This window comes from Rhinichthys klamathensis, unplaced genomic scaffold (assembly GCF_029890125.1).
Source record: "Rhinichthys klamathensis goyatoka isolate OS25496 unplaced genomic scaffold, OSU_Roscu_1.1 h1tg000040l_1, whole genome shotgun sequence".
NCBI classification, from domain to species: Eukaryota; Metazoa; Chordata; class Actinopteri; order Cypriniformes; family Leuciscidae; genus Rhinichthys; species Rhinichthys klamathensis.
This window is the reverse complement of record NW_026606587.1, coordinates 13,527,550-13,541,207: the sequence shown is the minus strand read 5'-3', so window position 1 is coordinate 13,541,207 and position 13,658 is coordinate 13,527,550. Positions and strand designations below refer to the sequence as shown.

The following is a 13,658-nucleotide window of genomic DNA, read 5'->3' as shown; positions in this document are numbered from 1 at the left end:
ACTTCAGACGAACACTCTTTCCGCTGTAACAGCTCTCAGTCCACTTCAGACGAACACTCTTTCCGCTGTAACAGCTCAGTCCACTTCAGACGAACACTCTTTCCGCTGTAACAGCTCTCAGTCACTTCAGACGAACACTCTTTCCGCTGTAACAGCTCAGTCACTTCAGACGAACACTCTTTCCGCTGTAACAGCTCTCAGTCACTTCAGACGAACACTCTTTCCGCTGTAACAGCTCTCAGTCCACTTCAGACGAACACTCTTTCCGCTGTAACAGCTCTCAGTCACTTCAGACGAACACTCTTTCCGCTGTAACAGCTCTCAGTCCACTTCAGACGAACACTCTTTCCGCTGTAACAGCTCTCAGTCACTTCAGACGAACACTCTTTCCGCTGTAACAGCTCTCAGTCCACTTCAGACGAACACTCTTTCCGCTGTAACAGCTCTCAGTCCACTTCAGACGAACACTCTTTCCGCTGTAACAGCTCTCAGTCACTACAGACGAACACTCTTTCCGCTGTAACAGCTCTCAGTCCACTTCAGACGAACACTCTTTCCGCTGTAACAGCTCTCAGTCCACTTCAGACGAACACTCTTTCCGCTGTAACAGCTCTCAGTCCACTTCAGACGAACACTCTTTCCGCTGTAACAGCTCTCAGTCCACTTCAGACGAACACTCTTTCCGCTGTAACAGCTCTCAGTCCACTTCAGACGAACACTCTTTCCGCTGTAACAGCTCTCAGTCACTACAGACGAACACTCTTTCCGCTGTAACAGCTCTCAGTCCACTTCAGACGAACACTCTTTCCGCTGTAACAGCTCTCAGTCCACTTCAGACGAACACTCTTTCCGCTGTAACAGCTCTCAGTCACTTCAGACGAACACTCTTTCCGCTGTAACAGCTCTCAGTCCACTTCAGACGAACACTCTTTCCGCTGTAACAGCTCTCAGTCCACTTCAGACGAACACTCTTTCCGCTGTAACAGCTCAGTCACTTCAGACGAACACTCTTTCCGCTGTAACAGCTCAGTCCACTTCAGACGAACACTCTTTCCGCTGTAACAGCTCTCAGTCACTTCAGACGAACACTCTTTCCGCTGTAACAGCTCAGTCCACTTCAGACGAACACTCTTTCCGCTGTAACAGCTCTCAGTCCACTTCAGACGAACACTCTTTCCGCTGTAACAGCTCTCAGTCACTACAGACGAACACTCTTTCCGCTGTAACAGCTCTCAGTCCACTTCAGACGAACACTCTTTCCGCTGTAACAGCTCTCAGTCACTACAGACGAACACTCTTTCCGCTGTAACAGCTCAGTCCACTTCAGACGAACACTCTTTCCGCTGTAACAGCTCTCAGTCCACTTCAGACGAACACTCTTTCCGCTGTAACAGCTCTCAGTCCACTACAGACGAACACTCTTTCCGCTGTAACAGCTCAGTCACTTCAGACGAACACTCTTTCCGCTGTAACAGCTCAGTCACTTCAGACGAACACTCTTTCCGCTGTAACAGCTCAGTCACTTCAGACGAACACTCTTTCCGCTGTAACAGCTCTCAGTCCACTTCAGACGAACACTCTTTCCGCTGTAACAGCTCTCAGTCCACTTCAGACGAACACTCTTTCCGCTGTAACAGCTCTGTTCATTTAAACGAACACTCTTTCCGCTGTAACACACACACACACACACACACACACACACACACACACACTAACAAAATGTATAGGGGTGACTGTGCACCCCAACTCCAGCATTTACTCTCAGGTTGAGGGTGTCTTTGCAAATAATCATGAAGGTTTCCATGTCCTGAATGTTTTCAAAAATGAACGTGAAAGGCTCCATGGCATAGCACTTCCTCGACTCCATCAGCACCCTCCACGCTTTCATTTGGTCATCATGATCCATCAACATGTATGATGGTTCTTGCACCTGGCCAGTGAAAAGCCCAATACTGTTCCTCACGATGTATTCTGCCTGGTACATATGTTTCAATGTGAGGGGCAGCTCCTCCACTTCTACCTGTTCCTCCTATGATAAAGTAAAATACCATAAATTAAGACTACAACATAAAATGTTTTGGTCTTTCAAACGGGGCCTAAAGACATCTTTTCAGCAAAAAAATGAACAAATGTCTCTTGGAGATGGCTGCAATGTAACTAAGGGTGAAAGATTGACAACGTTTACATGCACCCTCATAATGCGATTATAATGGGATTTTAGCAATATTGCAATTATATTTTACCTCATGTAAACACAATACTTAAAGCAACACTATGTAACATTTTTACCTTAAAATAATGTTTCCAAAATCTTATCAGTGGTTCATCAAGTCATAACAGGGTGAAAGGCACTTCTGCCATTGCCTGACGGGGTCTGTATCGCTTTTACTGGCACTACGGAACTTCGGGGTTCGGGTAGTAACTTGGCTTGCTACGGTAGTCGGTGTTACCGGTGTTAATTTAACATTTAGAATGCGTACGTGAAAATGGTTGTCTGGTTAGTTTGGCCATACCTTGACTATTTGGGGTCGAGAAATCCTATAAATAGGTGGTAGGGTGCCTGCCATCAGCTGTTCTGCCTCCTCTGTCCAGAAGGCAAAGCGCTGCCCGAAGTTCTGCCCATGCCTATTCAAAAGTATGGTACTTTTAATGTAGCATAATTGTAAAGCAGACCAATGTTTTACTGCTTGAAATATATGCCCTACCTTGCGATCGAGAATTTCTCCAGAATCTGGAGACACCACCACTTCCGAATAGATGGTATGTCAGTCTGTAATACACATGTAATATTGGAGTCTTGCATTGTTTGTTTTTTAACATTCTTTGATACATATACATTCCATGAATTACAACTTACATCCAAAAAGTGAAACATGGCACCAGTACAGATGCAGAGGGCATACTGTTAAAGAGAAAAATAATTACTATGGAGATTTAGGACAAACAGGAAAAATTGAGTAGAAATTGTATAAGTTTACCATAAGCATGAATATCCCACAGCTCTGTCCATCTGACTGAACTGGAAATGGCTGAAAAGTAATATACAGTTACTCAGATGTAATGTTGACAACCATATATAGTGTCCGCTGAGCAAAATGAAATGGCAAATTTACATAGTAAGTAAAGTTACATCAAAATCTTTGCCCGTCTTCTCCACCCACGGTCCATTAGCCACTGCTCCTGCAAGTTGTCTGGAAAAACATTATGCAAAACTGAATCCATAGAACAAGGTTTTTTCCTTAATCCTAAAGCCAGAGAACAAGGCTTTTACTCAATCCTAAAGCCAGAGAACAAGGTTTTTACTCAATCCTAAAGCCAGAGAACAAGGCTTTTACTCAATCCTAAAGCCAGAGAACAAGGCTTTTACTCAATCCTAAAGCCAGAGAACAAGGTTTTTACTCAATCCTAAAGCCAGAGAACAAGGCTTTTACTCAATCCTAAAGCCAGAGAACAAGGCTTTTACTCAATCCTAAAGCCAAAGAACAAGGCTTTTAATCAAACCTAAAGCCAGAGAACAAGGCTTTTACTCAATCCTAAAGCCAAAGAACAAGGCTTTTAATCAAACCTAAAGCCAGAGAACAAGGTTTTTACTCAATCCTAAAGCCAGAGAACAAGGCTTTTACTCAATCCTAAAGCCAGAGAACAAGGCTTTTAATCAAACCTAAAGCCAGAGAACAAGGCTTTGCCTGAACAGGATATCAGTCCATTTCACTCAGTTTGATCTGTATTTGTTAAGGCTGTTACACAATGTCATCAGATTGAAGATTTTCAGAGTGCTGTTCAGGCTTAACTGGATGAAAAAAAAAGTAGAAAACACCCCCTATCATGTATTAACTTTAATTCCCATAGTAGCACGTAACTACATGCACTTTATGTTCTTTGTTAGCCTTAATCGGTCACAGGTCAAACCTTGCTAATGTCCTCTGCTTATGCATTTCAAACCTAAATATGGTTCGGTATTTCTCATCTCCAAACCCATTTGGACATAATGAGTCCAGAAAAATAGCCTCCTTCTTAGCAACTAATAACACCTGTGAAGAACATACCCTATTAATGTCAGCTATAGGGGCACCAACTGGTTTAAAAATAGAGGAAAAACTAAAAAACAATGTAACTGTACACAAAGCATGTAGTGGCTTGCTGTTTGTGACCCCCTAGACCATGCTGGCAAAATGATGATATCTTTAGATTCCACATTGTCCTATGAAAAAAAAACTATGTTCAGATCTCCTTGGACATAATCTTCACTTAAAGAGGTGTATCTGCGGGACTTATCAACACATTATACAACTTACCGGCAAACTAGGTTCGCTTAGTTTCCATTTAGGGACTTCAAATAGGTCAGCAATGTGGACATCCATTCCCTGAATAAAATTGTATGTCTGCATTTCATATACATACATCTCACAAAAGTGAGTAGTAAAAATGTGAGAGGTGCACTCACTTTTGCACAAACTTATGTGTAAGTCATCAAGGTAAATACAAATACATACATGTCTCCTGCCTGCCTCCTCTACCAGCCTGAAGCACGCATTCCCAATCTGAAAGCACAGAATGTTTTGCATAATTACAATAAAGGCATTAGAACCATCCAAACTCTTTACAGCAATATCCACTTACACTGCTCTCCACCTGTTCATCTAGCCCCAGGCTCCAAAAGTCTTCCCTTTGAAGACAAACTGGGCCATCCAGAACAACAATTTCTTTTGCTGGACGTGTTCTATCCAGCACATAGGTCAGCTAGAAATAAAAAATATCCCTGTTAGGAATAAGCAATCATGCATTTATTATTTAAAGCACACCAACAAGCTGTGCATGTGAACTATCCAGTTTAGTTTGGCACTCACCACTTGTTCTTGTTGAGGACACAACCTCTTGTGCCACAGTGGACCTTTATTGGCATACTGGTGGTCCACCAGTCCAATGTCTTCTGCATTGTTTTGGCTGCCCTCCGATTCATGGCTATGATCTACACAACAGGAAAGTAAATAGTAATCAGCATTGCCAAGTGTCATGTTTATATTTGCTATGTCACCAAGTAGGATTATTACAATACCTTGTGGCCGAAAGTAGGGCCTTAGCTGTGCAACATTCATTTTCTGTATTTTTCCTAACATAGCCACACTTGCCACACCCTTCTCTGTCAGGGATGTGAGGGTGAATGGCCCTTGGTGGAGATCCTGTAAACAATTTCCCTTCTTCACCTTCTTTTTGGGCTCCCCAATTAGGACCTCGTCCCCTGCCTTAACTGAGCACTGGCGAACCCCTTTCCTTTTCTTTGCCTCAAAAGCCTTTTTTTGTTTCCCCTGTGCCTTTTCAATGTTTTTCCGTACCTTAAAGATAAGAATATATTACTATGCGAACATTCTTATTCAAATTGAACATGCCATTCACACAACTCTGAACAAACCGTTTCATTGAGGGCCTTGACTCCAGCTAGTTTTAGCTCCAGCTCCTCCTCTGGGTCCGCCAATTCAAAGGCAGCGTCTGTCTCACAGACATTTAATGCCTGTGGTAGACGGGGGTGCCTATTGTACATTAAAAAGTACGGGCTGTACTTGGTGGATCTCTAATTTGAAACAAAATGTTTTGCATCAAATCACAAAATAAAACTCTTAAAACATGTATGCAACATATGTTATCTAGTCATTTTGAATAATAACCTGTTTTGCAGTGTTTATTCCATAAACTATGGCCTGTAAGTGGATGTCCCAATCATCATGGTGCTGATTAACATATTTTCTGAGAGTCCTCTTTATATTTTGATTAGTTCTCTCATCCTTCAACATAGAAAGGAATTGTTACATGCACTTTAGTGTACATTGGCTAAAATGGACTTTACTGTTTTGCGGGATGTCATGAGGGCACACTTACTTGGCCGTTTGACTGGGGATGGTATGCACTTGTGATGGCATGCTTGATGTTCAACGCCGCAAATATGTGTGCATTAAGCTGTACATCAGACACACATGGTTATTTTCAATATTTATTGGTCTCAGAAATGACCAATGAATTGTGATGATGCCATATGCCCTGTGTGAAGGGAGAGGGTAATAAGGACACATACCTCGTTAACAAATGCACGGCCCCTGTCAGTGATGATTTTCCGGACCATACCAAATGTGTAGAGCTTTGACACAAGTGCCTCAGCCACCTCAGTGCTAGAGCCACACTTCAAAGGCTCAGCGATAACCCACTTGGTGAACAGGTCTGTCACCGTGAGGACGTATTGATGGTCTTTCATGGTTTTTTTCAGTGGACCAATGAGGTCCATACCGACCACCTCCCACGGCTCTTTCACCTGTGGAGATATGTAATATTACCACATCACCTAACTTGTTGCTTTAAGTGGTACACCAAGGTAAGCTCTACCTTAATAGGGTGAAGGGCAGGAGACACAGTCTTTATGGGGTCGTTCTTTTGGCATCTGTGACAGCTTTTGACCTGATGGATACATTTATTATTTAGACAAAATAATTATATTATTTAGACAAAATAATTATCTGAAGTCAAACAAAGCCACTAAATCAATTCATTGCCTGAGAGCCATAGTGTCAAATTCCATTAAAGTTCCAAAAAAGTACCCAATCTGCCACATCTGCCTTTATGTTATCCCAGTAGTACCCCACAGCAACCCTGTCCATGGTCGCCCTCACGCCCCCATGGTTCCCTGTTCCAGGGTTGTTGTGGCACTCCTCCAGGACAGCCCGCCTCTGCTCATCAGACAGCACAACCAGCCTCATGAATTGTGCACTGGGGCCAATGTAGAATAATTTACTTTCTGTGATAGACAAACAATGTTTGTAACGTAATGATTTTGCTGCTTTGTTTGGTATTACAATACAGCACGTATGTGCACATGTGTCTGTTCAGGGATGCAAACACGTGTGGTGAAAAATGTTGGCGGTTACTATGTCTGACTAGATGGAACGTTACTGACATGCTCACACGTGTTAACTAAAACAATGCGAAATATTATTTTCAAATACCAGAGTATAGAAGAACAAGAGGCGAAACTCTGATGCTTTTTTTGGTAACAGCCACTAGGTGGCGTTTCGGTAGCCCGCCATTTTGGGGTGAAGTTTCCAACTGGAGTTACTGGACAACAGCACAGATAACAGTTTTTTGAGGTAGTTTTTTCTTGCATTAGTGAGTATTACCATTTTATGCAACTTTACACAATTACTACTATTATTAGTTAGTTACCAACTTCACTAGGCCTGAAATATATTTTGTACGTTTTAATCCCCTGGATTATGCTAAAAACATGATGATCTTATAGAACATGATGCATTGCTGTGTCCGTTATTCTATAATTGCCACTTTTGTACAGTGGCTGTGTTTTTGTTTACATAGTCTTGCTTTTTGAGAGAGAGAGAGAGAGAGAGAGAGAGAGAGAGAGAGAGAGAGAGAGAGAGAAGAGAGAGAGAGAGAGAGAGAGAGAGAGAGAGAGAGAGAGAGAGAGAGAGAGAGAGAGAGAGAGAGAGTGTGTGTGTGTGTGTCTGTTCGTGTTTGTGTGAGAGAGAGAGAGAGAGAGAGAGAGAGAGAGAGAGAGAGAGAGAGAGAGAGAGAGAGAGTGTGTGTGTCTGTTTGTTTGTGAGAGGGTGTCGGTTCCTGTTTGTTTGTGTGTGAGTGAGAGAGTGTGTGTTTGTGTGTGAGAGAGTGTCTGTTTGTGTGAGAGAGTGTGCGAGTGAGTTTGTGTGTGAGAGAGAGTGTGTTTGTGTGTGAGAGGGTGTCTGTTTGTATCTGTTCCTGTTTGTTTGTGTGTGAGTGAGTGAGTTTGTGTGTGAGAGAGTGTCTGTTCGTGTTTGTTTGTGTGTGAGTGTGTGTGTCACAAATCATAATTCAACTTGAATGGTCTGTTTGTGTCTGTTCGTGTTTGTTTGTATGAGTGAGAGAGTGTCTGTGTTTGTGTGAGAGAGTGAGTTTGTGTGTGTGAGAGAGTGTGTTTGTGTGTGAGAGGGAGTATGTTTGTGTCTGTTCCGGTTTGTTTGTTTGTGTGTGAGTTTGTGTGTGAGAGAGTGTCTGTTCGTGTTTGTTTGTGTCAACTTATTAAAATATCTTACTTTACTGCAACTATCTGTTTCTGCTTCTTTATCATATTTATAGTGTGTGATTTATAAAATACCTTATATCCTACATCACATACATCATATATTGTGTCTGGTCACTGTATATCTTATATCAGAATATTATATTACTGTAAGCCTACTGTGAATATTAAAATACGCCGAACCATGTGTCCTGTATCATAGCTACATGAATGACATTTGCAGCAAAAAAAAACCGCGCGAAAATCAGTTTGATATTCAGTGAGGTATAATTAATTTAATGCGCTGACAGCTCATTGCACCTGCCAAACAGATTACAGCGGGTGACCGGTCTAAGATGGGACACTGGCAGTAACTTAGCGGTTGATAGGGCGTCTATCAATAATGATGTCTATGCACTCACGTACCTCTTATAACAAAATTTGCAGCCATTCGTGAGACCTTCTTCTTCAACGCTGCATCCACCAACCCGTCAACCAAATATTGTCTAACGGCAGCGTAAAGGGCAAACTTCTCATTTCGCTCATTTCTTCCACTGAACTCCATTTTCTTTTGCTGTGAGTGAATGAAAGTTTCGCGGTACAAATATGCGCATGCGTGGAACAGATCGTGCAGTGTCGTAAATCAAAATCAGCATCGCAAAACAGAATTATAATTTGCGCATGTGCGTTTTCTACTGCGTCTACTACGCATGCGTAGAACGGATCGTGCAGGTGGAACGGATCGTGTACCGACAGCTGTTTTCGCTCTGCACGTGAGCTGCGAACGGGTCCCAAACACATACGTCATCAACCAGGCTTTATCGTTATTACCGCGGGTCGGGAAGACTAATTCTTATCGTGGGGAGATTTTTATCGGTGTATCGCAAACGATAATATATCACCCATCCCTAATCTGTGCTGATAAAAAAAGATGTTTAATCTGTAGTGACCTTTACTCCATTTAAAGTCACTTCTTGGGTTCACTGCGGGGAAGTTTCAGACACCTCTTTGTTGATTCCTTGATATCTCCATAAAGTCCAGGAAAATGAAGTTAATCACAGCTCGTTTATTAATCTTGAAAAAAAAAACTGATGTAACATAACGTTGTAATTAAAGTACAAAGCAATTCAAACTGTAAATTAAAAGAGCATCAAAAATGTTGAAGGAGAGAAAGATGGTCTGAAGTCTGTGTGCTCCCAGCAAACCTCGCCATCTCATTACACACCCGTGGCTTTACACACAGACTCCAGAAAACAGACAAGAAGGGAAAATATAAGACAATATGGAATAACCTATAAATGGCTCCTACATAATCAATATTCTTTGCTTTCAGAAAAACACACAAAAGGGAGGAAAGGCCGTTCTCGTTTCCAGACAGCAGGGAAAGCCTTAAAGCGTGACTTCCGAACCTTTATGAGTAAAGTGTTTCCTTGTGTGCCTGCCCCAAAAACTCCAGCCACAGATCCAGCTGAGCCAACAGACCGTGAGTCTCCAGTTATCATGCAGTGCTGTAGTCTAGAATAAACCGTGATTTCTACACCCCTAGCTCTAGAGACAATTCAATATAGCAACAACCCCCTGCTGCCACGGTTACATTAATGAAATATATATGCTACTTTTACTAAAGAGGTAAATATACCCTGCGTATCACGTACCACTGGAGTCATGTCCATTTCAATCTGTTGTTCTGGTTTTATTTGTAATCTCCACTCATACCGGCTCCTCACCGGATTGCACAGATGCGTTCAGTCTCATGCTGTATGTTAACACGTTGTTGCTGTGTGTTTTTCAGTGAACTTAATGTTTCCTAATGAACCGACACTGCAACATGAATACTTTCAGTCTCTTTATGAAGTGGGAAAGAAACTGAGTTATGGTGATAGCTTCTATAAAGGAATCAGAAGATCGGATGGCCAGAGAGTATGTTGCTCTTTCTCCATAACCAAACATTTTGTCTCTTGTTTCCTTCTATGAACTTTGAGTCTTGCCATAAACATCAGAGTTTACAGTTTTGATCAAAAAGTGTAAAGACTGTAGATGATCGTGTACAAGTTTAACTTACCTTTGCAAACATTTTCTTTATTTTTTAGGTTGTCATCAAATTTGTTGAGAGGCGCAGATTTTGTGGAACATATGAAACGGTAAGTGACTTTATTCTTCATGAAAATCTCTAGTAAGAATTGGCTTGTCAAATTTGGTATGTAGATAGTATGAGATATAACTGAATTACACAACCAAAGCCTAGAAGCATCGGTTATAAAGTTCATGTAAAGTTTTTTTTTCACATTAGCTGGGTTTCCATCCATAAGTGAAGCAAATCTTAAAAAAAAAAAAAAAAAAAAGTGAATTAGGTGCGTTCCCATCAGGTTGTTTGAGCAGACGGCGTGGTATTGGTAACCTAGTAACCAACAGTAAATGAAACACCGTCAGCGGAAACAATAGTGATGTGTGTCGTTCGACTCAATAAGCGACTGCTTTAAGAGAACGCTGAGAGTCGGTTCCCGTCTGAGAGCCGGTTTCCCTTGTTGTATTTTTGTATGTTAATACAAGGATAATATGATTATCCTTTCGCTACACTGCTCAGCCACACAACAAGTAGTCTCTAGCTTAATGTTATTTCGATGTGTTTTCATCCTTTATTTTAGGTCACAAAACAATGTCAGTAATACAAGCAAACGAAGAAGCATTTGAATGCATTTTAATAACAGACAACATAAAGGCAGAATGTAGAGTTTGTAAGGTGAAACTGTCATATCGAGCAGGGACGACCTTTAACAACCTTATAAATGTGTTCTGTTTTAAGTGTGATGTGCTTAGAATGGTTTTATTTTGAATAGTTCAATATACACTCACCGGCCACTTTATTAGGTACCCCATGCTAGTAACGGGTTGGACCCCCTTTTGCCTTCAGAACTGCCTCAATTCTTCGTGGCATAGATTCAACAAGGTGCTGGAAGCATTCCTCAGGGAGTTTGGTCCATATTGACATGATGGCATCACACAGTTGCCGCAGATTTGTCGGCTGCACATCCATGATGCGAATCTCCCGTTCCACCACATCCCAAAGATGCTCTATTGGGTTGAGATCTGGTGACTGTGGAGGCCATTTTAGTACAGTGAACTCATTGTCATGTTCAAGAAACCAATTTGAAATGATTAGAGCTTTGTGACATGGTGGAAGTAGCCATCAGAGGATGGGTACATGGTGGCCATAAAGGGATGGACATGGTCAGAAACAATGCTCAGGTAGGCCGTGGCATTTAAACGATGCCCAATTGGCACTAAGGGGCCTAAAGTGTGCCAGGAAAACATCCCCCACACCATTACACCACCACCACCAGCCTGCACAGTGGTAACAAGGCATGATGGTTCCATGTTCTCATTCTGTTTACGCCAAATTCTGACTCTAACATCTGAATGTCTCAACAGAAATCGAGACTCATCAGACCAGGCAACATTTTTCCAGTCTTCAACTGTTCAATTTTGGTGAGCTCTTGCAAATTGTAGCCTCTTTTTCCTATTTGTAGTGGAGATGAGTGGTGCACAGTGGGGTCTTCTGCTGTTGTAGCCCATCCGCCTCAAGGTTGTGCGTGTTGTGGCTTCACAAATGCTTTGCTGCATACCTCGGTTGTAACGAGTGGTTATTTCAGTCACTGTTGCCCTTCTATCAGCTCGAACCAGTCTGGCCATTCTCCTCTGACCTCTGGCATCAACAAGGCATTTCCGCCCACAGAACTGCCGCTCACTGGATGTTTTTTCTTTTTCGGACCATTCTCTGTAAACCCTAGAGATGGTTGTGCGTGAAAATCCCAGTAGATTAGCAGTTTCTGAAATACTCAGACCAGCCCTTCTGGCACCAACAATCATGCCACGTTCAAAGTCACTCAAATCAACTTTCTTCCCCATACTGATGCTCGGTTTGAACTGCAGGAGATTGTCTTGACCATGTCTACATGCCTAAATGCACTGAGTTGCCGCCATGTGATTGGCTGCTTAGAAATTAAGTGTTAACGAGCAGTTGGACAGGTGTACCTAATAAAGTGGCCGGTGAGTGTAAATTAAATTAATTTGGCAAATGCGTTTCTATCTCCCATTATTCGCGTTAATCCTTTTTCCCTCAAGTCGAAAACCACCTCAAGCGAGTGTGGAAACTTTTTTGCGACTTAAGGGATTTTTTTTCTCATTTGCTGTTACCATCACTTGTTTCTGATGCGATACTTCAAAATGTGCATAAAAACAAAGTGTTGGAAACATAGCTAATGCTTTCATCTTTCATTTGGGGATTTGAAATTAGCGAATGTTTTGTCAATCTCTTTTCTTTAGCCTGTCATAGAGGGGACTACATTGCTGAAATTGCAAAAGCCAACTCGCGACTATATAATACGGTTGTATGACCGTTTCATCATGGAAGACCAATACGTGATGATAATGGAACATCTTCCTGGCTATGTGAACTTGCATGAGTTCATCAGAAGGAAAAGAGGGGGACTGACTGAAGAGACAGTGAGACGCATCATGCGGGAAATCACTCTGGCAATGGATCACTGCATGAGTTATGAGGTTTTTTACCCAGTAAACCTGGAATCGATACTGATCAACCCAAAAACCCTGATGATAAAATTAGCAGACTTTGACGAAGTTCACTTTGAAAGTAAGTTGGCTTTTTGAACACAGATCACTGATGATGACTGGTGATGTTTTACTAAACACTGGAAATGTATTGCTTACAGGAAGTGAAAGCGTGCTTGCTCAAGTAAAAAAAGCTGAATGCTTCTTTGGATACACACTGGATTGTCTCTACAATGAAATAAGTACTGAGGAAAAAGTATTGATGTTCGAATGTAAGAACTTCAATAAGTGGAAATAACATTGCTTGAAAAATATAAAGCTCTGACATAAAATGTCAGTAAAATGATAAGTGTCAAACCTTGATGACGAATGAGCAAAGTGTGAAACACAGGGGACTGATAATGAATGTTAGCAGTGATTAAATGTTCATGTCATAGTAACAGCAACAAATGCTTTGTATTTCATGGTAACAAGAAAGGTCAAACGTGATTAATCTGCTCTCTTCTGAAAACTTTCACAGATTTCCGGAAGTTTCTGCACCTAGAATTTGAAAACTATGTTACATCAAACCTGAATTTCTTATACAGAATGAAGAAAGAAGAAGCAGCAAATGTAAGAAAAAGAGATGTTTTTTAAATCAAAAAGACATTATTTGAGATAGAACAGACTCAGACCTGCCAACCTGTACGCATTTTGACCTCAAAGTACGATTTGTCACTCTAAACTATGCAAAAACCTGATGCACGCGCTGTACTCAAATCAAGCAACAGTAGTAGAAGAAGAGTTCGACCGATCATAGCGCTGGTTCATTCCCCAAATATCAAGCAAGGATGATTGACAAATGCGTAAGGCTTATGATTAAAAAGTAGTAAAGTAGTCTCGGTGCGTCTGACTCCTTACGGTAAACAGGCTAGGGGAGATGTGGAAAGTTGAAATATTGAATTGAGTTAACTTAATCCTCTGCGTGAATTAATTACGTCCATGGATTAACTTTATATTGTTCAGAGTGACCTTGAACGACAGAGCGTATTTTTAATCTAAATAAACTTGAAATCGC

At 41.5% G+C, this 13,658-nt stretch overlaps 1 protein-coding gene across 4 annotated transcripts; it reads right to left on the bottom strand.

Annotated features, from left to right (window-relative positions):
* Positions 1–1,706: 1,706 nt before the first annotated feature.
* LOC130081832 (uncharacterized) lies at positions 1,707–4,722 on the bottom strand. Of its 4 annotated transcripts, XM_056246529.1 has the most exons (9): positions 4,621–4,716; positions 4,494–4,541; positions 4,296–4,364; positions 3,131–3,191; positions 2,979–3,029; positions 2,858–2,902; positions 2,706–2,770; positions 2,514–2,625; positions 1,707–2,029 (listed from the first exon to the last, which is right to left on the bottom strand). In XM_056246529.1, exons 5-9 carry the CDS (start codon positions 2,985–2,987, stop codon positions 1,712–1,714), a joined length of 549 nt encoding a protein of 182 aa, XP_056102504.1. In that variant the 5' UTR covers positions 2,988–3,029; positions 3,131–3,191; positions 4,296–4,364; positions 4,494–4,541; positions 4,621–4,716; the 3' UTR covers positions 1,707–1,711. The 4 variants fall into 4 exon arrangements, with proteins under 4 accessions (XP_056102504.1, XP_056102505.1, XP_056102506.1 ...); XM_056246530.1 differs by lacking the exon at positions 4,296–4,364; XM_056246531.1 differs by lacking the exon at positions 4,621–4,716 and having other exon boundaries at positions 4,494–4,612.
* Between the last annotated feature and the right edge of the window lie 8,936 nt (positions 4,723–13,658).